The sequence below is a fragment of the Drosophila obscura genome, unplaced genomic scaffold, assembly GCF_018151105.1.
Source record: "Drosophila obscura isolate BZ-5 IFL unplaced genomic scaffold, ASM1815110v1 contig_109, whole genome shotgun sequence".
In the NCBI taxonomy this organism is placed as follows: Eukaryota; Metazoa; Arthropoda; class Insecta; order Diptera; family Drosophilidae; genus Drosophila; species Drosophila obscura.
Window position 1 is genome coordinate 123770 of NW_024542690.1, and position 23722 is coordinate 147491.

General features: G+C 43.9%; 3 protein-coding genes across 3 annotated transcripts; all 3 read left to right on the forward strand.

The window, feature by feature from the left end:
* The first annotated feature begins 4361 nt into the window (after nt 1-4361).
* LOC121404834 lies at nt 4362-8267 on the forward strand. The gene is made up of 3 exons (XM_041595207.1): nt 4362-4471; nt 5903-7889; nt 8028-8267. Exons 1-3 carry the CDS (start codon nt 4362-4364, stop codon nt 8265-8267), a joined length of 2337 nt encoding a protein of 778 aa, XP_041451141.1.
* A 7019-nt stretch (nt 8268-15286) lies between these two features.
* On the forward strand, nt 15287-20143 carry LOC121404913. The gene is made up of 3 exons (XM_041595336.1): nt 15287-15504; nt 18911-19939; nt 20017-20143. The coding sequence occupies exons 1-3, from the start codon at nt 15448-15450 to the stop codon at nt 20023-20025; spliced, it is 1095 nt and encodes a 364-aa protein (XP_041451270.1). The 5' UTR covers nt 15287-15447; the 3' UTR covers nt 20026-20143.
* On the forward strand, nt 16050-16736 carry LOC121404918. Its single transcript, XM_041595342.1, has 2 exons — nt 16050-16532; nt 16610-16736. The coding sequence occupies exons 1-2, from the start codon at nt 16071-16073 to the stop codon at nt 16616-16618; spliced, it is 471 nt and encodes a 156-aa protein (XP_041451276.1). The 5' UTR covers nt 16050-16070; the 3' UTR covers nt 16619-16736.
* Nucleotides 20144-23722: the final 3579 nt, after the last annotated feature.

A 23722-nucleotide genomic window follows, 5' to 3' on the forward strand; every position in this document is an offset into this window, starting at 1 on the left:
TGGTGATTTTAGTTTGCCAGGTACTGTTTGGTTTTCGGTAAACGATTCTAATAATCTTGTGCACATGTCACGACATGACTTTGTCGACGGCTTGCTAGACCTATCCCTGTCTCAAGTCAACCATGTGAAAAATTCCTTGGGTCGATTGCTTGATCTGTGCTTTGTCTCGGATCCGACCATAGCGTTGTTAACCCGAGCCCTTCCGCTCACTATACCTTAAGACTCCTACCATCCTACATTCGAAGTGTCAGTCGATATTGGCCCTACTGTATTGGATAGAATGGGTAGGCTATCTGAACGTGTCCGCTGCTTTCGTAAAGCCGAGTTTACGAAGCTTAATAACCTCATTAGTGATTTTGATTGGTCCGCTCTGTATTTGTGCACTGACGTTATGAAAGGCACAAACATTTTTTACAATGTACTTGACACATTTTTTGATTCTTGTGTCCCACTTTCTTGTCCGATTAGATCTGTAAAGCCTCCTTGGTTTACCAAAGAGTTATCCAGTCTAAAAAATGTAAAACCAAGGCTTTATAAAAAATTTCGAGAAGTTGGTTCTCCCTCTTCTCTTTCTCACCTTGTAATAGCTCGGTCAAATTTCTCCGTTCTTAACGCTCAATGCTATAAAAACTACCTATCTCGATGCAGGATACGATTTTCACAGGACCCTAAACAGTTTTACAGCTTCGTAAATAGTAAGCGTAGAACGTCCGCACATCCATCCTCGTTATCTTTTCTCAATATGTCAGCAAACAATGATCAGGCAATTGCCGATCTTTTTGCCAAATTTTTCCAAACAACCTATTCTCATGAAAGCTACTCTGGTCAGCCGTATCCATACAGTTTACCAAGGTCGAATGGCATCTTCAGCCCCTTGTTAAATGAAAGCTCACTGCTTCATGATCTTCGACTAGTTAAGCCGGTGTTTTCACCAGGTCCCGACGGAGTTCCCGGCTGTGTACTCAGGTACTGTTCCGACGCTCTGTGTGGACCCTTGCTTAAACTATTCACCCTATCCATTAACTCTTCATGCTTCCCCCCATCTGGAAGGAATCTTTTATTATTCCGCTCCATAAGAAAGGTAGCAAGTCTGATGCAAATAATTATAGGGGTATATCTAAGTTATCCGCTATTCCTAAAATGTTTGAAAAAATTTTAACTCCGCACTTGCAACATCTCTGCAAATCACTTATATCTCCGTCCCAGCACGGATTTATAAGGCGACGATCAACAACCACAAACTTATTAGAGTTTACCTCTTTTATCATTAAAGGCTTTCAAGGTAACTTGCAGACGGATGTCATTTACACTGATTTTAGCAAAGCATTTGATTCTGTAAACCATTCCCTTTTAGCACAAAAACTTGACCTTTTAGGGTTTCCGCCTAATCTTTTGATGATCCAGATCATAGTCCAGTCCTCAGTCCTCCGGGTATTCCAGATTTTCCAGGTATCCACGCTTGTACTTCCGGCTGAGGTGACCGTTCAAACTATAGTAATTATGCTAATCCGCAAATAATTTAAGACTCTTCGTCGTTCAATGTTCCTGTTTCGACTGATCTTTATTACAATAAAAGCTTTTGCTTATGTTTCTTATATCTTATCATATGTATGTTTGTTTGTATGTTTTTATAGTGACTTTGTTGTCACGTTGTGTCGAGTAGTGGTCTGCCTGCCATCCGGTCAAAATGCTGATGTTGCATTTTGGTCTGGAGCACTGAACTTGCGTCACCCCTCTGCCGACGATTGCAGTGTAGCTCGAGGAGGTTTGGCCGGCGGGTGGCCGGGTACCGGTACGGTAACTCGCTGGACTCACAACATTCCCTCTCGTTAAAAAAGAGTTTGGCAGACAGTGTTCAGAGTGAGGATGGCGCTGGCGGGGCAACCGCTTGTGGGCATTCCAGCCACACATCGCTGTTAGCGTTCCAGCTACCCAAGCGGTCGCCCTCGCTCTCGCCCTCGTACTTAAGAGCATTTTTCCCCCCGGCGACGCGCTCTCGCGTGCATATTCACCACGCTGGCGCTCCCGCCCACGCTCACGCTCCCGCTCTCGCCGCCGACAGCCCTCGGCAGCTGGAGTACAACCGATCGAGCTTCAATTCGCTTTTCCACCCAACGCAAAACGGCCGGCTTTTGCTCGCGACATATACATATACATATACAGAACAAACCCCCGAAATATATATTTGAAGAACCCGGACTCTATCGCCTTTTATCTTGGGACTCTCTGGTGGACACCCTGAGACGCCTCTTCGCTCAAACATTGGTCCTTCGAGCCGGATTCCTTCGCCTTCCCCAACTAGATCCAGCCTTCGAGCACGGCATCGCCTTCACCACACCAGGATCCCAAGATAAGTACGATTTTCGTGTGCCACAAGTCCCTTTCGTTCGCGATTTGTGTTCCAAAATTCCGAAAAGTCCGAGTTCCGCCATATAAGTACATATATATATTCTTATATATGCACTTATTCCTTCATTCTGTGCCATCCGTTATCCGTGTCTCTTCTTTTTTCGACACCGCCATATTATCGGCGATTCCTGCCGTTCTCCCGTCATTCACCTTCAACTACCAGTGATACGGTAGTTTTTTCCGATTACTTGTGTCTGTCCATGATTTGCGGACAAATTAAATAAAAAAAAAAAATTAATTAAAACCAAAATAAGTGCATTCCGCGCATATGTATGTACGCACATTCCAGCCCATAAGAGCGGCTTGCGTACATACACACACATCTACATCCGTGTCTCAACAGGTGCATTCCAGCACGACCCACCCCAATAAAATATACCTTGGCACGCTCCAAGTGCAAGTGAATTCACACACACATACACTAATATTTCTTCAGTGCGTTCCATTCGCGGCCTACCCCAATAATATATACATTGACATTAATATACAGGTCTCCAAGAGCATTCCATCCGCGCCCTACCCTAATACAATATACACTGGCACACTCCAAGTGCAAGTGAACACACACACATACCAACCTATATACACATTACAGCAGCAATAAAAGTATCCATCCAGCTACCTGTGTTTTCTTAATTAAATTTATTATTTATTTTATTTATTTATTTATTACATTTACTTGCATAGTTGGCTCCCAACTATATACATACATACACACATTCAACAAAAATACCAAACAATTAAATACCGCATTCCACCACTCCGCGCAAGTGCCATATTTGAAAATCCGCGATTAAGTGAAATTCGTGCCCTCCAGCCACTTTTCGCAAGGTCCCAATTTCTCCCACATTCTCCAGAGTCCAAATTAATTACTCGCGACCCAGGCACGGCGCATTTTCCGTAATTATTTGGCAATTTACATTACAAATTGGCAAATTGTGTTGCGTGTTTTGATATTTTTTTTTTTGTTCCGAGAGTGAGAGGTGGCCCAAAAACTATCGGCATCCGAACCCGGTGTTCATCCGAATAGAGAAAAAAAAATAAATTAATTAAATAATTAAATACTCCGACCACGTCCAAGAAAAACCTCCAAGTCTTTTTTTTTTTTTGGGTCACAAACAAAAAAATATTTTTTTGTTTCGATAAAGAAATTATTGTTGTTCCGTTTCTGTGAGGTGTCCGTGTCTGCTTTCATTGCTTCCTTCCATCCGATAGTAACCCAGTTCCGCTCACGACTGTGTCAAGGGGTAAACGGAGGAGCATCGCTCAGTCAATATTTCCAAATATTGCTACTCCAGTGTGACCGTTCCTCTCCTCAGCTCGGCTCAATATAGGGTCACTCATTGTTTGAGATTTCTCACCTACAGGTGATCTCAAACAATCCGAGTCGTTCCGATTATTGCCTTCCAGCTAGCTTGAGGCCTTTTGTCTGATAGTCCGTGTTTGGGTTACGGGTGTTTCCTGAGTTCCGAGTCAACTCTACTCAGACCAGTCTGCAGTCCCTCACAGACTTCCAAAAAAAAAACGATTTTTTCTCGCGTGGGTCCTTTTAAATTATGCCAACAGGTCACAAGGACGGCAAACAACTTTTGCCTGTGACCTCGTTCAACCGGCTACGCACCTCGTCCGCCTCCGGAACTACTCCGACACAGCCAATCAAGGCATCCCTCACTCCGAGAGCAGCCAGTAGCAGCCCTGCGGCAAGGACCAAATCGGTTTTGTTCCCGTCTCCGGTGACCCTTAAGGTTCCATCGGTGACTAAACAGGATCCGAAAGGCTGCATCACTAGTCCCATCAGCTCTCGCCACTTCACCACAATGGCTCAATCCGCCACCTCTGCCGCTCGGACCAAATTGGTAGCCGCCATTGGCCGACTATCCCACCTGGCAGAGCGTATCACTTCCGCCCCATCCGCCTCTCTGTCCGAGGTCCGCCGAGGCCAAATCCTCAGCATGTGGACGGACGTCGAGGCCGAATACAAGGCCTGTTCCGCGGTGATGGCTGACGAGGATCCAGAAATCCAAGCGGACATCCGGGAAACATATGGCGAATGCTATGGGGTGTTTGAGCAGTGTCTCAGCGACCTCAATGCCCAGCTGGCCCCCTCCGCAGTCCTTCCTCCCGCACATCCACTCCAACAGGGCGGCTGTCGACTGCCTCCCGTCAATATTGAGGTTTTCTCAGGGGACTACGTCCGCTGGCCCACATTCCGGGATCTGTCCACCGCGGTCGTGATAAACAATCCAAAATTATCTCCGGTAGAGAAGTTATACTACCTCACCGAGAAGACCAGGGGCGACCCAAAGGCCATTGTAGAAAAGTCCCCCCTCACGAATGACGGTTTCGAGTCCGCCTGGTTGGCTCTCCGCAGCCGATATGAGAACAATCGGCTTCTGGTGACCAACCAAATTAACATTCTCCTCTTCTTGCCCCGCGTAACTTCCGAATGCAGTCGTGCTTTGAAGGAACTTCAAAGTACGATGCAGGGAGTCCTAAATGCGCTAGCGGTCTCCAACGTTTGCACGGACAATTGGGATAGTCTGCTTGTAACGATCTGCGCTTCAAAATTGCCGAAGCTAAGCCGCGCCTTATGGGAAGCGTCCGTGACGGACAAGAAGGAAGTGCCGCCCTGGAAGGAAATCGACTCCTTCCTCACTCAGCGCTATTTGACGCTCGAAGCTATTGAGAGCGACCACTTCCACTTCCCGAGTGGCTACGAATCCACCACCCTCCCAAGGCGGCCAGAATCCATCCACTTCTTGCAACCGATCCAATCCATTCCGGTCGCACGGCAGTTCGGTGCCGAACAAGGTTCTTTCTTTCAAGAACCAAGTGAGTCCGAAGAAGAGGACGTGTGATCTCTGTTCCAAGGAGAATCACCCGATCCGACTATGTCCGCGCTTTCTCAACATGTCCGCTGATGCACGTTCCAATTGCATCAAGACAAAACAGCTGTGCCTAAATTGCTTCGCAAGAGGCCATCAGCTTCGCGACTGCTCAAGCAGCCACAATTGTTCCACTTGTGGAGCCAGGCATAACACGCTTCTGCATCGTTCCGCGCCTCCGTCCAACATGGCGGCTTCGACATCCGCCCAAACCCCCAGCTCGTCCAATTCTCAGCCCAACGTACAGAGCTATTTCTCCTCAAGCACAAGTACCGTTCTTCTGGGCACAGCACTCATTAATATTTGCCACCTGGGGACCAATTTCCGTGCCCGCGCTCTGATCGACTCAGGCTCCGAAGCGACGTTCATCACTGAACGCCTCTTTAACATCATTAAGCCACCGTTCGAAGCTATCCAGGCCCAAGTCGCGGGTTTAAACCAAACCGTAGCGGCTAGGGCGCAAAAGCGTTGCCACTTCATGATCGGGGCCGCCTCCAGGCCGGGCCTCAAGATCGAGACCACGGCATATGTTCTGCCTCAATTAGCAGGCAACCTTCCTTCATATCCGCAGCACTTCTTGGATAACCTTCCAAACCTCCAATTGGCAGACCCTTCCACGAGTTCTTCTTTTCGCCTCCCGCTTTAAACGAGCGACAATCCTGCACGAAGCGCAATGTGCTGTCCCAGATCGCGCAGCTCTTTGAACCAGCGAAATGGCTTGCCCCCTTCGTCGTCCAAGCGAAAATATTTATGCAGGAGATTTGGTTGAGAGAGTTAGGATGGGATGACGTCCTTCCTAACGATCTGTCTCAAGCCTGGGAGACATTCCTGAAAAGCTTTCCGGCCATCCAAGGGATCCGCATTCCGCGGTGGTTACACGTCTGCCCGATGGCCAAGGTACAGATTCATGGGTTCTGCGACGCGTCTCAACGTGCCTATGGGGCAGCGATTTACGTCCGAGTTGAGCGTCCGCAGGGCATTGTGTGTACCCTGCTCACAGCCAAAACCCGCGTTGCCCCCGTGAAAACAGTCTCGTTGCCTCGACTCGAGCTGTGCGGAGCTGTCCTTCTGACAGAACTCTCCGTGGCCATCCTTCCTCAAATGCCGCTCGACGCCAGCCAGGTGTACTTTTGGACCGATTCCACTATTGTGTTGGCCTGGTTGAACAGGCCGGCATGTGATTGGACCACGTTTGGAGGGAATCGAGTCGCCAAAATCACTCGCTGTTGGCCCCGCGAACGATGGAGCCACGTCCGATCCGAGGACAACCCGGCCGACCTCGCCAGTCGAGGGCTCGGACCCACTGAACTGGTCGGCAATGACATGTGGTGGCATGGCCCTGCGTGGCTGCGTGGTCCGCAGTCGGAGTGGCCTTGTCCACGAGGCTCAATCCTTGAGACCGACTTGGAGAAACGAGCCGTCAAGGTTCACCACGCCACTGACACCGCCTCGGACATTCTCAGCCGATTCTCCGAATTCGGACGCGCTCTGCGCGTGATCGCCTACGTTCGGCGGTTTGGCCAGCGCGTCAGAGGGCAAGCAACGCCAGTCCACGTCTCCACAGAGCTAGACAATAAAGAGGTCGCTGCAGCTCTCCAAGCTGTCACCATCACGACCCAACGCTTCCATTATACGGCGGAGCATCGCTGTCTTGTAAACAAGCAGCCACTTCCGACTACGAGCTCTCTTCAGAACCTCAATCCGTTCCTGGACCAGAACGGGGTCATGCGGGCATGTGGCCGGGTCCGAGCCTCGGCATCCATGACCTACAACGAGCGGCATCCAATCCTGTTGCCACCCGCATGCCTCCTGGTTCGCCTGCTGGTTCGATTCACCCATCACGTATCCCTACATGGTGGGAACCAGCTGGTCATCCGCCTTCTCCGGGCAACATACTGGATCCCTCGACTACGTCACGTCGTGAGGGCAGTAATCCACTCCTGTAAGGTCTGCGTCATCCATCGCAAGCGACTCCAAACCCAATTAATGGGCGACCTTCCTTCCTCACGAGTTACATTTTCGCGGCCGTTCACATACACCGGAGTCGACTTCGCCGGGCCGTTCGACGTGAAAAGTTTCACAGGACGCGCCTGTCGCATCTCCAAGGGGTATGTGTGCGTTTTCGTTTGTTTTACCACGAAGGCCATCCATTTGGAGGCTACGTCCGACTTGTCCACCGACACTTTCCTAGCCGCCTTCGCCCGGTTCGTCGCGAGACGAGGCTGTCCCCACGAAGTCCACTCCGACAACGGGAGGAATTTTGTCGGCGCATCCCGCTCTCTGGCTGTGGACCTTCTCGAGGCCCTCCGCACTCGGACCTCCGCGGTGTACAGCCAGCAGGGGCTCACGTGGCGATTCATCCCTCCAGGGGCCCCACATATGGGGGGCTTATGGGAAGCGGGTGTGAAGAGCTTCAAGGCTCTTTTCCAACGGTCGATGTGTACTTCCAAATACACATTAGAGGAGTTCGCGACCTTTCTCTCCAAGATTGAGGCATGCCTTAACTCGCGACCAATCTCTCCTATGTCTGAGGATCCAACTGATCCGTTGGCCTTGAGCCCAGGCCATTTCCTGATTGGTGGTCCGCTACTATCCGTGGCCGAGCCAGAAATACAAGCGAGCGCCTCCTCCATCCTAAACCGCTGGCAACATCTCAAGGCTCTCAACCAGCAATTCTGTTCGCGCTGGAAGACAGAGTACCTGCGAGAGTTGCACAAGCGCAACAAATGGCAGCATCCGACAAGAAACCTCGAGGTTGGAGACCTCGTGGTGATCAAGGAGGAGAACATCCCCACTCAGGAATGGCGTCTCGGCCGTGTGCAGAACGCGTATCCTGGAGCCGATGATAAGGTCCGTGTGGTAGACCTACTCACGGCCCGCGGCCTTATTAAGAGACCGATCATGAAGGTGGTTCTGCTGCCTATGGAATCGGATGTCCTGTCCACCTACTCGCGCGGAGGCTCCGATTCATAAGCCTCCGTCCTTTTGTTCTGCTTAAATCCAACGTAGTTATCCGTACCCGTATCCGTATCCGTATGCCAACCCATGCCAGTTTTTTACTAATGCTCCGGTGATTCCTTTCTTTCATCCTAGTTTTTTCCAGAAGGTAGATATGGCCCCTCAGACCGCATCACGTTCCCGATCCAGCCGCAGGTCGGATCGCTCACGGGCACGAGGGAAGACTTCCTTCCAGTGTCGAGTGTGCCCCGGAGTTCACCCACTAAGGAACTGCCGGAAGTTTATCCGGTTGAGCGTCGAGCAGAGGCTCCGAGCCGTCCTCCTGCACAAATACTGCTCGAACTGCCTGGCTCACGAGCACTCGGGCAAGGACTGCCGCAGTGGAGACCTCTGTAAGGTGTGCTCCCGGAACCACCACACTCTGCTCCACCTGCCCGGGGGGTCTCGGCGCCCTGCTGGCTCCTCTTCGGCTCCGTTGACTTCACCCGGGTCTCGGCGCCCTGCTGGCTCCTCTTCGGCTCCGTCGACGTCACCTCCGTCTCGGCGCCCTGCTGGTTCTTCCTTGGCTCCGTTGACTTCACCTAAGTCTTCCCGCGCCAAACCACGCCCTCGTCTTCCGGTCAGCCGCCCTGTCGTCGGAATTCCAATCCCGACCGCAAACTCCTTGCTCCAGCACCGGAGCATCAACGTCCTCCCGACGGCAATGGTGGTCCTCGCAGGCACCAAGATGATGAGTGCGCTGATCGACCCCTGCACGCCGGTCAGCTGCATCGACGCCGAGGTGGCTAGGGAGCTGAAATTGCCCACTACTTGCATCGGGGACGAGCGGGTGTGCACCGCCATGATCCGGGCGAAGATAGGAGATTTTAAGGTGGAGGCAGTCTTCAAGATCGAGCCCCGTCTGCGCATCCGTACGCCGATCCGTCCACTGAGCGACACCGTCCGTGCTCGCTTCGGCGACTTGAAGTTGGCCAACGAGGAGTTCCACAAGCCGACCACCATCTCGCTCGTCTTGGGTGCAGATTTGTATCCAAGGGTCATTCAACCGGGGTTCCTCGCCCGCGCAGACGGCCTTCCCGTGGCTCAAAGCACGGTGTTTGGATGGATCGTGTCTGGTGCGTGCATGCAGACGTAAAAAATCTTTGCATTCCTGCAAGGGGGAGGAGAATGTTCAGAGTGAGGATGGCGCTGGCGGGGCAACCGCTTGTGGGCATTCCAGCCACACATCGCTGTTAGCGTTCCAGCTACCCAAGCGGTCGCCCTCGCTCTCGCCCTCGTACTTAAGAGCATTTTTCCCCCCGGCGACACGCTCTCGCGCGCATATTCACCACGCTGGCGCTCCCGCCCACGCTCACGCTCCCGCTCTCGCCGCCGACAGCCCTCGGCAGCTGGAGTACAACCGATCGAGCTTCAATTCGCTTTTCCACCCAACGCAAAACGGCCGGCTTTTGCTCGCGACATATACATATACAGAACAAACCCCCGAAATATATATTTGAAGAACCCGGACTCTATCGCCTTTTATCTTGGGACTCTCTGGTGGACACCCTGAGACGCCTCTTCGCTCAAACAGACAGTATTATTAATTCGATATAAATATCAAAATTATGTTATTTGTATAAAACATTATTCACAGAAATAGGAAACTAAATATAATTATTTAAAGCTGTTTAGTTTATAAATTGTTAAAATTAATTTATAATAAGATTTAAATTATGTTTTTAGTTCTGCCCATAGTTCAATTTGATTATATCATATACAATAAATAACAACGATATGAACAAAATTGCCATTATTGAATAAACACGTATTTAGCCAATTTTTATTTTCTATTCAAATCTTTGTAAGCTACCCGTAACTGTAGGGCGTTAAATGTTTTAAAGTACCCAGTGGATTTGAAACTGTGCGCCTTAACAGCGCAGAAAGGGCCAGCCACGCCATCTAGTGGTCGAGTTGCACATTTGGGTGAAAGGAGACCAAAGTTGATAGGTGAAGGGTCGAAAAAGAAAAGTAGGTTTAGAGAGTCGACGCAGAATGGCGATCGGTATTTTCTTTTGTGGACGCCGACAAGTGAAGACCAGTGTTAGTGGTACCTACTTATATAGAGTATATAGAGGTGCACTTTTAGCCTGAAGCGAGTGCGCTATTAACGGATACTCTTAGCAGTCGAACGGAAGGAATTTCACATTTTCTATGGTGCCAGATCCACGGGTTTGGCACCCAATTTAGAGTTTTACTCATGCAAAAGGCAGCGATAAGCAGCGAAATATCAGCAGTGCATCCGATCAAGAGGGGAATGTAAAGCTGCGGGGAAACAAAAACCAGGGGAACGGCCATCGAGAGCGAGTTCGAAAATTCGAGCTAGGCAGAGGGGCTCCAAAGTTAGGGACAGACGGCAGAGCGGAGCCGCAACGAGCAGTATATGCTTTTTCGGGGTTACGTCGGGGAAAAATAGTGAATATTTTATGATTTAAGCATAAATTAAAAGAAAAGATCGTCGCGTGTAAAAAGTGTGAAAGTGGAAATAATTGTTGAGTGAGAGAAGAGAGAAAAAAAATGTTCCTAACCTAATAGGGGGCATGGCCCTACGGTAGAAGAGAGCTCGAGATTAGCGGGTTACTTTCTCCCTCACATTAAGTATGTGAATATTACAATCCCGAAGTTAAAAAAACATTTAAAAGATTAGTTAATCAGAAGTTTTAAATGGAAATTGCAACGTAAGAAAAGGGTTTTATGTCCCACGGTGCCACCGAGCGCATATAGTGCGAGAGAGCATTTCGAATTTTCGGCATACGAGGGGAGCATAAAGAGGAGAAGGGAAAAGTGCGAAGAGAGAACACGAAATCTAGTATGTTAGTGCATTAGATTACGGTAAATATTTAAGTGCATTAGTTTCTTTATTTTTTATTTTTTGTGTTTCTGAGTGGTGTGTGTGAAATAAATATCTAGGTAGACCTTGTCAAAAAGTACATAACCTTCCAAATTCACAGCGGGCTACGTGAAAGCGCTTTCGCCGATGGACCGCAAAGAGTGAGTAAGATTTTATTGTTGCATATTGTTTGTCGTACTCGGTTACACCGAAGTGATTTTTATTTCATTTACACATTTTGATTGGAGTCAGGAATTTGAATAGGTCAATGACCATATAGGGGAGCATATAGCCAGAGCTCAGAGTGCGGAGAGAGCGATTAGCTGTTGCTGAGCGATATCGAAAAATAAAGAATTTCGAAAAAGTTAAATGTCATTTTTAATATTAATAAATATCGTTTATAATGTTTGAGTAGAAAAAAATCTTTAATGATCTTCGATACCCAGCCCTGTAGTTGTAGGCCCTGAGAAAGGGGTAATAATGATTGGAAGCTGGCAATAAATGACCAAGGAAGGGTGGGCGTGTTCCTCCATACCATCTGAGGACGTGTACGTTCGTTTTTGTTACGTGTGTTACGTATGAGTGAAGTCTATTGGCCAAAAGTTTTTTTTCTCTCCGGTTCTGTAAATGTTCTTGTTTATGGCTTTAAATGTTTTCGCACTGTTTTTTTATTATATATATCACACGTAGGTCTAAGAGTTGACTATAGAAGAGTTGACTATAAAAGCCGACGAGACAGTAGCCGGAATAACAGCGTGGGGGTCAATCTCTGGGTTAACCATCTTGCCTACCAATCGTTATCCATTACAATAATGATTATAAAATATGAATTATATATATTTGGCGCCCAACGTGGGGCCACAACGTATTTGTTTTATATAAATGAAAACGAAAGAGGCTCACTTTACATTGCTGATGGCCAACTACTATCTTCCTTTTTGTTTCACGATCAATTTCAAAGATCAGTAAAGTGAAGCCTTTTTATACCCTTTTTAAACAAGGGCAAGTGATTTGCCTCAACAGTTCGATTTTAATTATGTTTTTATACCCGTACTCAAAAAAGAGTTAAGGGGTATATTAGATTTGTGGTAAAAGTGGATGTGTGTAACGCAGAGAAGGAAACGTTTCCGACCCCATAAAGTATATATATTCTTGATCAGCATCAATAGCCGAGTCTTTGTTTATTCTTTTGTGCCGTTGCGATAACCTGATTGGTAGATACCCTTATATTCTTTAATTTTCCATTTATATACATCTTTATTTAATTTTTTATTTTTTTTCTATATAGTGATTGTCAGGTACCCTTGCGCAATGCAGTGATACCCTTATTTACTTCAACATTTTGGCAGTGGTAACCTTATTCCCTTCAATTTTTAATTTACACGCATATTTATTTATTTTTTTTATTTTTTTATTTGATTTTTTTTCCATAGTGGCTGTCAGGTACCCTTGCGCGATGCAGTTTTAACCTTATTCCCTTCAATTTTGTTACACACATATTTATTTACTTTTTTTTTCATAGTGTTATTCAGATACCCTTGCGCGATACAGTGGTATCCTAATACACTTGGCTACACAACGTGCTGAAGCGAACCTCACTTCCGCCCTTCTATTTAATCACTGTTTACTGATAATTAATATACTGATGATCCAGATCATGGTCCAGTCCTCAGTCCTCCGGGTATTCCAGATTTTCCAGGTATCCACGCTTGTACTTCCGGCTGAGGTGACCGTTCAAACTATAGTAATTATGCTAATCCGCAAATAATTTAAGACTCTTCGTCGTTCAATGTTCCTGTTTCGACTGATCTTTATTACAATAAAAGCTTTTGCTTATGTTTCTTATATCTTATCATATGTATGTTTGTTTGTATGTTTTTATAGTGACTTTGTTGTCACGTTGTGTCGAGTAGTGGTCTGCCTGCCATCTGGTCAAAATGCTGACGTTGCATTTTGGTCTGGAGCACTGAACTTGCGTCACCCCTCTGCCGACGATTGCAGTGTAGCTCGAGGAGGTTTGGCCGGCGGGTGGCCGGGTACCGGTACGGTAACTCGCTGGACTCACAACATTCCCTCTCGTTAAAAAAGAGTTTGGCAGACAGTATTATTAATTCGATATAAATATCAAAATTATGTTATTTGTATAAAACATTATTCACAGAAATAGGAAACTAAATATAATTATTTAAAGCTGTTAATTATGTTTTTATACCCGTACTCAAAAAAAAGTTAAGGGGTATATTAGATTTGTGGTAAAAGTGGATGTGTGTAACGCAGAGAAGGAAACGTTTCCGACCCCATAAGGTATATATATTCTTGATCAGCATCAATAGCCGAGTCGATAGAGCCATGTCTGTCTGTCCGTCTGTCTGTCTTGTTTGACGCCTGGATCTCAGAGACTATAAAAGCTAGAGGAACCAAATTTTGTTTCCGGACTCATGTGATATCACACTGCTACAAGTGTATTTCAAAATTTCGCCCCGCCCGCTTTCGCCCCCACATAGGACGAAAATCTGTGGCAGCCACAATTTTAAAGATACGATAAATACCCATATCTACCAGACTACCGAATCTGAATCAGATCGGATCATAATTATAGCCAAAATGAAGAAATGATTTTCAGTTGCTTCCCCTGCCCCCTCCAGCAAACGACAACGCAACTCATTTTCCTTCTCGCTCGCACACTCTGCCGCGTTCAGTGCGCGAGCAACCCCTAGCGGAGGAGATGTAGAATCTAAATGGTACATATATAATCTACATGTTAGATGTAGAATATACATAAAATATGTAGATGTAGATAACAGATGTAGCAAAAAAATGTAATATGTAAAATTTTTTTTTTTTCTAAGATTCTAAAAAATCATATGCTCAAAAATGTATATACTGACTGAGTACGGGTATAAGTAGAGTCGCGTCCCCAGAAGCGACTCACACGTTCCTTCTCGTTTTTTTGTGCACTGGATAGTGTCACCAAAGCAGCTTGATGATTTACCTTTAATTTCCGCTAAATTTCATTCGCTATTCAAGCTTAGGATAGCAGGTGAAGTCCTATAGAGACTTTTACCTGACCATGACTGATGTGGGTTCGAATGAACTATCCTATTTTCCAGTGGGTTTTTTATACCCGTACTCAAAAAAGAGTTAAGGGGTATATTAGATTTGTGGTAAAAGTGGATGTGTGTAACGCAGAGAAGGAAAATTTTCCGACCCCATAAAGTATATATATTCTTGATCAGCATCAATAGCCGAGTCGATATAGCCATGTCTGTCTGTCCGTCTGTCTGTCTGTCTGTCTCGATGAGCGCCTAGATCTCAGAAACTATAAGAGCTAGGACAACCAAATTTGGTTTCCAGACTCATGTGATATCCTACTGCTACAAGTGTATATCAAAATTTCGCCCCGCCCCCTTCCGCCCACACAAAGAACGAAAATCTGTGGCAGGCACAATTTTAAAGATACGATAAAACTAAAAACGAAGAATCGTAGAGAATGCCCATATCTACCAGACTCTAGATCAGATCGGATCATTATTATAGCAAGAAAAAATAAATTGTTTTTCCATAGCTAACCTACCCCATGCGCTTACTCATTGTCTCTCACTCACACACTCTTCAGCATGTAGTGTGCGGTCTGCTTTACCCCTGCACTGCTCCGTTACCATCAATGAGTAATATTAATCCCACGCAATTAAACCACAAACCCTACTGTTGGGCGGCGCACTCTATCTCTGTTAGATATTGTGACCAAGAAGCGTAGTCTGCTTGTTAATGTCTTAGATTCTAAGACTTAAAACAATCAGCCCCTCCCACATAAACAAATCAGTGTGTCCCTTTTGAAACAACCAGGCAAAATTGGGAGACAGAAAGAGAGAGATAGAAAAAGCATGCCTTGCGATATCACGTGTTTTAAAAAAGACAACAACCACCCACCGCACCTTGTATAAAATATCGTAATAAGTTTCGATAGGTCTAGTTCTGCGAACTAGAACTATGTGGAATTAGGTCAGAGAGGGAATATCACTAGTATTGTTAACCCACATAATATCGACTCTTGCACCTTGCGTAAAATATCGTCTTGGTCGTATAAGTATTGATTGACACTAAACGAGAGATCGGAGCGAGGGAGACAGAGGACTTCCTGGCTGAACGAAATTGAGAGGGGTACTAACATTTGACCTGCGGAACAAATCAAAGAATTAAATAAACATCCGTGGATATTCTGCGACAATAACTTCAGAAGTGGGATCGAGACACTTTAAAGTACAAGCCTACATAAGTATAGGATCAGTGGCATCCACGACAATAAGTATTTTCATCATTTCATAAATGGCTGATGAAATGATGGACAAAGAAAAAATTACAGAGTGGCTGCTGGAGAATGAGATAATTTTTCCAGCCAGCGCAACACTAAGACAGCTACGCAAACTTGCCATAAGTGGTGGAATGGAGGAGGTATCTGGAAGTCTGAAGAAATTGGAAATTGAAAACCACCATAACGTTAACATAGAGGGAAAAGTGTCTGAAAGCGATCAGATGGACGATTTAAAAGAAGAAGAAGACTTGCTCGACGCAGCAATAAGGGTGGCTGAGAAGAAGAAGAAACTAGCTGCTCTAATGACAATGGATAATAATGTGACGGACGATATCCTAATGGTTAAGCAGCTTGTTGTCCCATTTTCCGCCAGTGAAAATGATGAAGGCTCCAAATGGATCTTGGATTTTGAACGGATGTGCAGAGGCGTGAACGAAAGCAACCATTTTCGACTTCGCTGTGTGCGAATGTTGATGAAAGCGGGAACCGAGGCGGACTTGTTCATGCGTGTCGACAAATCGAAGACTTACGATGAGTTTAAAGAAAACTTCCTGAAAACTTTTGGTCGCAGTAATTCAACTGCTGATGTGGTACTGCTCTTGAAGGAAACCACTTTCAATCCAGGAAGAACTCCGTAATGGGATACATTCTTCTGATGGAAGAAATTGCTATGCGTGCCGACATCGAAGAAAAATTAACGGTTCAGTTTATCATTGATGGTTTTCGCGATCGTTCTACCAGTATCGCCTTATTGTATTCAGCGACGACCATTGGAAAACTTAAGGAGCTGGCCCGTCAATACGAGGCTTTAAGGAAGAGTACCCAACCGACTTTCAAGCGGTCTGAGATGAGTGCATCAGGACCTGACCAGAACCAGGTGCGCTGCTATAATTGTTCAGCGCATGGACATTACGCTTCATCGTGTCCCGCACCTCTGCGGGAGAAGGGATCGTGCTTCCAGTGTGGGTCCATGCAGCACAAGGTGAAGGATTGCCAACAGAAGCCTGTGCCAACTCAACGATCCGTGAATACAGCCAGCAACCAGCCGATGATGGACGACGGAGAGCAGCACAATATGTTTGTTCCTATTATGAATCAGGTAGGGGTATATTTTTACACTGATATAAAACGCAGGTATCATATTAAATTTCTTTCTGCCATGTTGGACACCGGTAGCGCTATTAATTTGATGCAGCGTGCGGCGATGCCTTATGTAAATTTTGATGATGTACTAAGACCAACTGAGTATTGTGGAGTAAATGGTTCAAGAATAAGCACTTTTGGAAAAATAGTTGTTAAAGTAAATTTTTATAACATAGAGAAAGAACTCATATTTTACGTTGTACCCAATGATTATGTATCTAGTAATGTCCTTCTGGGGCGTAGTTTCCTTGAACATTATGGAATAAAATTGATTTTTATACCCGTACTCCAAAAAGAGTTAAGGGGTATATTAGATTTGTGGTAAAAGTGGATGTGTGCAACGCAGAGAAGGAAACCCCATAAAGTATATATATTCTTGATCAGCATCAATAGCCGAGTCTATATAGCCATGCGTCTGTCCGTCTGTCCGTCCGTCCGTCTTGATGAGCGCCTGGATCTCAGAGACTATAAGAGCTAGAGAAACCAAATTTGGTTTCCAGACTCATGTGATATCACACTGCTACAAGTGTATTTCAAAATTTCGCCCCGCCCCCTTCCGCCCACACAAAAGACGAAAATCTGTGGCAGGCACAGTTTTAAAGATACGATAAAACTAAAAACGCAGTATCGTAGAGAATGCCCATATCTACCAGATTGCCGAATCTGAATCAGATCGGATCATAATTATAGCCAGAATGAAGAAATTAATTTTCAGTTGCTTCCCCTCCCCCTCCCGCCAACGACAACGCAACTAATTTTCCTTCTCGCTCGCACACTCTGCCGCGTTCAGTGCGCGAGCAACCCCTAGCGGAGGAGATGTAGAATATGAATGGAACATGTACAATCTACATGTTAGATGTAGAATAGACATTGTAGATGAGATGTAGATAACAAATGTAGCAAAAAAATGTAAAATGTAAAATTTTTTTTTTAATTCTAAAATTCTAAAAAATCATGCTCAAAAATGTATATACTGACTGAGTACGGGTATAAGTAGAGTCGCGTCCCCAGAAGCGACTCACACGTTCCTTCTCGTTGAAAATAGAATTGAAAATTTAAAACGAGTAATGCAAGTCAGTATGGAAGATAGAATATTAGTGAACAGTGACAGTGACTTAATAGGAAATAGTGAACAGTGACAGGGACTTAATAGAAAACAGAACTGTAGAAATAAGTGACAGTGACTTAATTGAAAAAAGAGTATTAGTAAACATTGACAGTGAAATTGAAAATAAAATATTGGTAAACATTGACGGCGACCCAATTGAAAACATAGTATTGACAAATATAAATAATGAGTTGAGATTATCAGATAGCAATAACAATGATTTAGTGAAGGATGGAAATGATGATAATAAGATTAGTGACCAGCTAAATTTAAAAAGTAGTGACTATTTTTTAAAAGATAATGAGCATATGGCAAGGGAAACATTAGGAATATCTGACATAGATATACCATATATATATAGTATTGATATAACAAATGAAGATGACTGCTTCAATATAGACCCGGGGCGGAGTGATGAAGAACGTAGTAAATCCTTGAAGTGATCAAATTTAACTATTCAGATTTAAGTAATATCCCAGCAATTCAGCATAATTATGAAATGAATCTAAAACTGAAGACAGAAGAACCTGTACGCTCCGTTCCAAGAAGACTTTCATACCAAGAGAAAAAAGAAGTAGATGACCAAATAGATGAATTATTGAAAAGAGGCTTTATAAGAGAAAGTAACTCGCCCTATACTTCTGCAATAGTATTAGTTAAGAAAAAATCAGGAGAAAATAGAATGTGTGTAGATTACAGGCAGCTTAATAAGATATGCATTCGTGATGGATATCCGTTGCCTATAAGAGATGACTGTTTAGAGAGATTGGAAGGGAATACAATTTTTACAATTTTAGATTTGAAACACGGATATCACCAGGTAAAAGTATCAGAGAATTCGGTGCAGTATACAAGTTTTGTCATACCTAGTGGTCAGTATGAATATACAAGAATGCCCTTCGGACTTATGAATTCACCAGAAGTATTTATGAGATTTATTAATTTTATCTTGCAACCATTAATTCGCGAAGGTAATGTAGTAGTTTATATGGACGATATTGCTATAGGTTCCAAAACGTTAAATGATCACTTCATAACAGTAGGTAGAGTATTAAGAATTCTCGCTGAATATCGATTAGAAATTAAGATTAGTAAATGTCAATTTGGTTATGAAAGTATTGAATTCTTAGGATATACACTTAGTGGAAAAGGAATAAGCCCAAACTGCGAGCACACAGCAACAATTAAGAATCTTCCGTTGCCAAAGGATCGCCATGGAGAATGAGATAATTTTTCCAGCCAGCGCAACACTAAGACAGCTACGCAAACTTGCCATAAGTGGTGGAATGGAGGAGGTATCTGGAAGTCTGAAGAAATTGGAAATTGAAAACCACCATAACGTTAACATAGAGGGAAAAGTGTCTGAAAGCGATCAGATGGACGATTTAAAAGAAGAAGAAGACTTGCTCGACGCAGCAATAAGGGTGGCTGAGAAGAAGAAGAAACTAGCTGCTCTAATGACAATGGATAATAATGTGACGGACGATATCCTAATGGTTAAGCAGCTTGTTGTCCCATTTTCCGCCAGTGAAAATGATGAAGGCTCCAAATGGATCTTGGATTTTGAACGGATGTGCAGAGGCGTGAACGAAAGCAACCATTTTCGACTTCGCTGTGTGCGAATGTTGATGAAAGCGGGAACCGAGGCGGACTTGTTCATGCGTGTCGACAAATCGAAGACTTACGATGAGTTTAAAGAAAACTTCCTGAAAACTTTTGGTCGCAGTAATTCAACTGCTGATGTGGTACTGCTCTTGAAGGAAACCACTTTCAATCCAGGGAAGAACTCCGTAATGGGATACATTCTTCTGATGGAAGAAATTGCTATGCGTGCCGACATCGAAGAAAAATTAACGGTTCAGTTTATCATTGATGGTTTTCGCGATCGTTCTACCAGTATCGCCTTATTGTATTCAGCGACGACCATTGGAAAACTTAAGGAGCTGGCCCGTCAATACGAGGCTTTAAGGAAGAGTACCCAACCGACTTTCAAGCGGTCTGAGATGAGTGCATCAGGACCTGACCAGAACCAGGTGCGCTGCTATAATTGTTCAGCGCATGGACATTACGCTTCATCGTGTCCCGCACCTCTGCGGGAGAAGGGATCGTGCTTCCAGTGTGGGTCCATGCAGCACAAGGTGAAGGATTGCCAACAGAAGCCTGTGCCAACTCAACGATCCGTGAATACAGCCAGCAACCAGCCGATGATGGACGACGGAGAGCAGCACAATATGTTTGTTCCTATTATGAATCAGGTAGGGGTATATTTTTACACTGATATAAAACGCAGGTATCATATTAAATTTCTTTCTGCCATGTTGGACACCGGTAGCGCTATTAATTTGATGCAGCGTGCGGCGATGCCTTATGTAAATTTTGATGATGTACTAAGACCAACTGAGTATTGTGGAGTAAATGGTTCAAGAATAAGCACTTTTGGAAAAATAGTTGTTAAAGTAAATTTTTATAACATAGAGAAAGAACTCATATTTTACGTTGTACCCAATGATTATGTATCTAGTAATGTCCTTCTGGGGCGTAGTTTCCTTGAACATTATGGAATAAAATTGATTTTTATACCCGTACTCCAAAAAGAGTTAAGGGGTATATTAGATTTGTGGTAAAAGTGGATGTGTGCAACGCAGAGAAGGAAACCCCATAAAGTATATATATTCTTGATCAGCATCAATAGCCGAGTCTATATAGCCATGTCCGTCTGTCCGTCCGTCCGTCTTGATGAGCGCCTGGATCTCAGAGACTATAAGAGCTAGAGAAACCAAATTTGGTTTCCAGACTCATGTGATATCACACTGCTACAAGTGTATTTCAAAATTTCGCCCCGCCCCCTTCCGCCCACACAAAAGACGAAAATCTGTGGCAGGCACAGTTTTAAAGATACGATAAAACTAAAAACGCAGTATCGTAGAGAATGCCCATATCTACCAGATTGCCGAATCTGAATCAGATCGGATCATAATTATAGCCAGAATGAAGAAATTAATTTTCAGTTGCTTCCCCCCCCCCTCCCGCCAACGACAACGCAACTAATTTTCCTTCTCGCTCGCACACTCTGCCGCGTTCAGTGCGCGAGCAACCCCTAGCGGAGGAGATGTAGAATATGAATGGAACATGTACAATCTACATGTTAGATGTAGAATAGACATTGTAGATGAGATGTAGATAACAAATGTAGCAAAAAAATGTAAAATGTAAAATTTTTTTTTTAATTCTAAAATTCTAAAAAATCATGCTCAAAAATGTATATACTGACTGAGTACGGGTATAAGTAGAGTCGCGTCCCCAGAAGCGACTCACACGTTCCTTCTCGTTGAAAATAGAATTGAAAATTTAAAACGAGTAATGCAAGTCAGTATGGAAGATAGAATATTAGTGAACAGTGACAGTGACTTAATAGGAAATAGTGAACAGTGACAGGGACTTAATAGAAAACAGAACTGTAGAAATAAGTGACAGTGACTTAATTGAAAAAAGAGTATTAGTAAACATTGACAGTGAAATTGAAAATAAAATATTGGTAAACATTGACGGCGACCCAATTGAAAACATAGTATTGACAAATATAAATAATGAGTTGAGATTATCAGATAGCAATAACAATGATTTAGTGAAGGATGGAAATGATGATAATAAGATTAGTGACCAGCTAAATTTAAAAAGTAGTGACTATTTTTTAAAAGATAATGAGCATATGGCAAGGGAAACATTAGGAATATCTGACATAGATATACCATATATATATAGTATTGATATAACAAATGAAGATGACTGCTTCAATATAGACCCGAGGCGGAGTGATGAAGAACGTAGTAAATCCTTGAAGTGATCAAATTTAACTATTCAGATTTAAGTAATATCCCAGCAATTCAGCATAATTATGAAATGAATCTAAAACTGAAGACAGAAGAACCTGTACGCTCCGTTCCAAGAAGACTTTCATACCAAGAGAAAAAAGAAGTAGATGACCAAATAGATGAATTATTGAAAAGAGGCTTTATAAGAGAAAGTAACTCGCCCTATACTTCTGCAATAGTATTAGTTAAGAAAAAATCAGGAGAAAATAGAATGTGTGTAGATTACAGGCAGCTTAATAAGATATGCATTCGTGATGGATATCCGTTGCCTATAAGAGATGACTGTTTAGAGAGATTGGAAGGGAATACAATTTTTACAATTTTAGATTTGAAACACGGATATCACCAGGTAAAAGTATCAGAGAATTCGGTGCAGTATACAAGTTTTGTCATACCTAGTGGTCAGTATGAATATACAAGAATGCCCTTCGGACTTATGAATTCACCAGAAGTATTTATGAGATTTATTAATTTTATCTTGCAACCATTAATTCGCGAAGGTAATGTAGTAGTTTATATGGACGATATTGCTATAGGTTCCAAAACGTTAAATGATCACTTCATAACAGTAGGTAGAGTATTAAGAATTCTCGCTGAATATCGATTAGAAATTAAGATTAGTAAATGTCAATTTGGTTATGAAAGTATTGAATTCTTAGGATATACACTTAGTGGAAAAGGAATAAGCCCAAACTGCGAGCACACAGCAACAATTAAGAATCTTCCGTTGCCAAAGGATCGCCATGAAATGCAAAAGTGTTTAGGATTATTCTCCTATTTTAGGCGTTTTATTCCGGCGTACTCAAAAATAGCAAAACCATTACAGGAACTTACGAAACCAGGGGCTAAGTTTGAACTTCAAGACAAGTGCATACAAATTTTTGAATATCTGCGAGAGAAACTAGTTTCGTTCCCAGTATTGGCTCTTCATAATCCAAATCGAGAAACAGAGCTGCATTGTGATGTAAGTAGTGAAGGTTTTGGTGGAATTTTGTTGCAGAAACAAAATGATGATAAGTTTCACCCAACGGCATTTTTTTCACAGAGAGCGACCAAACTAGAAGCAAGATATGAAAGTTTCAAGCTCGAAACATTAGCAGTGATTTATTCATTAAGGAAGTTTAGAATCTATTTAGAATGAATTCCGTTCAAAATTATAACGGATTGTAACGCAGTAGTCTTATGTTTAGGAAAAGGACGCTGTTGGCTACGGCCCGTAGCGGGTATAAAAGGCGTGTTGTCAGTAATATCCAATTAACAAGTATGTATAGATTATCCGGCAGCGAAAGGTGTGCGATTAATGCGGGTTAATGATGGGTCGAGGGGGGGCCGGTTCAAGACTGTGAAGTTGATATGTTTATGGGGTTAGAGAACGTGGCAGGCGGCGCCAGCGCCAAACGTTTACTACGGTGTGATCGTTGAGTGTGTCGCTCTGTGGCCCCCCCCAGCGGCTGCTAACGCCGGAGGCAACGCACCAGCAGGCATAGTACAAGCAACAAACGGTATAAAGAGGCTTAGTTAGGAGATGATCAACTACCTGTGCGCCGGGCCGGCGCTTAGCCGAACAGACGCCTTAATTCAAGTATTGCCAGATGGGCCATGGAGTTAGCTAATTATAATTACACTCTGAAACATCGCAGTGCAAAATATATGGCCCATGTTGACACGCTTAGTAGATATCCTTCAGCGCTTAATCAAGATTTTGAATATGAGCCAGTAGTTACAAGTCATGAAAGTTATAACAAAGACCGAATAGTTTCCGTAATTGACATTGATGACATTAGTCTTCAGCTTCAGATAACACAAAACAGAGACAACTATATAGAGAAATTGAAAGAACAATTGGAACATGGACCTGTTAAGAAATTTTCTTTGAGTGATGGAATTGTGTATAGATTAAATGAGAATGACGTCGAATTATTTTATGTCCCAGCTGAAATGGAAACGCACATAATCAGAAGAGTTCACGAGAAGTTATGTCATTTGGGAACTGAAAAATGTATGAAAGAAATCCTAAGGCACTATTGCTTTCCGAATATGAGATCTAAAATTGATTCATTTATAGGAAACTGCTTAAATTGCATAATGTTTTCAGTGCCCACACACGCAAACAACCGAATACTTCACAATATTCCTAAGCGACTAATCCCATTTGATACATTACAC

What these genes read in the sequence shown, in the direction of transcription:
- LOC121404834 (XM_041595207.1), top strand. Translation starts at nt 4,362, where the DNA reads ATGTGGACGGACGTCGAGGCCGAATACAAGGCCTGTTCCGCGGTGATG. An exon ending in TATGGCGAATGCTATGGGGT is followed by an intron (nt 4,472 to 5,902) that starts GTTTGAGCAGTG and finishes TCCAATTGGCAG; the next exon opens with ACCCTTCCACGAGTTCTTCT. An exon ending in TTGGTGGTCCGCTACTATCC is followed by an intron (nt 7,890 to 8,027) that starts GTGGCCGAGCCA and finishes AACAAATGGCAG; the next exon opens with CATCCGACAAGAAACCTCGA.
- LOC121404913 (XM_041595336.1), top strand. Translation starts at nt 15,448, where the DNA reads ATGGCTGATGAAATGATGGACAAAGAAAAAATTACAGAGTGGCTGCTG. An exon ending in AGTGGCTGCTGGAGAATGAG is followed by an intron (nt 15,505 to 18,910) that starts ATAATTTTTCCA and finishes ATGGAGAATGAG; the next exon opens with ATAATTTTTCCAGCCAGCGC.
- LOC121404918 (XM_041595342.1), top strand. Translation starts at nt 16,071, where the DNA reads ATGGGATACATTCTTCTGATGGAAGAAATTGCTATGCGTGCCGACATC.